Source organism: Camelina sativa, unplaced genomic scaffold (assembly GCF_000633955.1).
Source record: "Camelina sativa cultivar DH55 unplaced genomic scaffold, Cs unpScaffold06022, whole genome shotgun sequence".
In the NCBI taxonomy this organism is placed as follows: domain Eukaryota; kingdom Viridiplantae; phylum Streptophyta; class Magnoliopsida; order Brassicales; family Brassicaceae; genus Camelina; species Camelina sativa.
This window is the reverse complement of record NW_010927104.1, coordinates 1-527: the sequence shown is the minus strand read 5'-3', so window position 1 is coordinate 527 and position 527 is coordinate 1. Positions and strand designations below refer to the sequence as shown.

Below are 527 nucleotides of genomic sequence, written 5' to 3'. Positions count from 1 at the left end.
CTAGTTGTTGTAAAAACCGGGTGCAAGGAGACTGCTTCTCTTCCAAAACTCGAGAAACCTTCCGATCACTTTAAGTCACCAGTCACTTTCTGGACTCATATCTCCATTGGCCTCAGACGCCTAAGGTCCGACACTTCAGAAGAAGGCCGTGCAGTCTTCTTGATTATATGTACTTTGATAATCACATCCACTTATCAAACCGCACTGCAGCCTCCGGGAGGTGTACACCAATCCGAGGGTGGAGGTACAGCGGTGATGAAGCAGACAGTCTTCATCGTCCTATGGGTTTCCAACACTATAGGCTTCTGTTGCGCTCTACTCTACACGTTTTGTCTCCTGCCAATTGGTAGCTTGTTTACCACATGGTTCTTTTGGATTGGAGCGTCTCTCGGAGTTTCTTATGCACTCGCTATGGCTGTAATCTCACCTAATCCTCTATTGTTTCTCTGTGCCGCCTTCACCTTGTACCTGCTCTTTCCTATGTATCTCTTGATGGAAATTTTCATATCCCTGAGGCTGAGCCATCT

At 46.9% G+C, this 527-nt stretch overlaps 1 protein-coding gene across 1 annotated transcript; it reads left to right on the top strand.

Moving 5' to 3' along the window:
• Positions 1–3: 3 nt before the first annotated feature.
• LOC109131833 lies at positions 4–520 on the top strand (the record flags this gene model as incomplete). The annotated part of the gene is made up of 1 exon (XM_019243014.1): positions 4–520. A coding segment is annotated over one exon (517 nt), but the record flags the coding sequence as incomplete, so codon positions are not given.
• Positions 521–527: the final 7 nt, after the last annotated feature.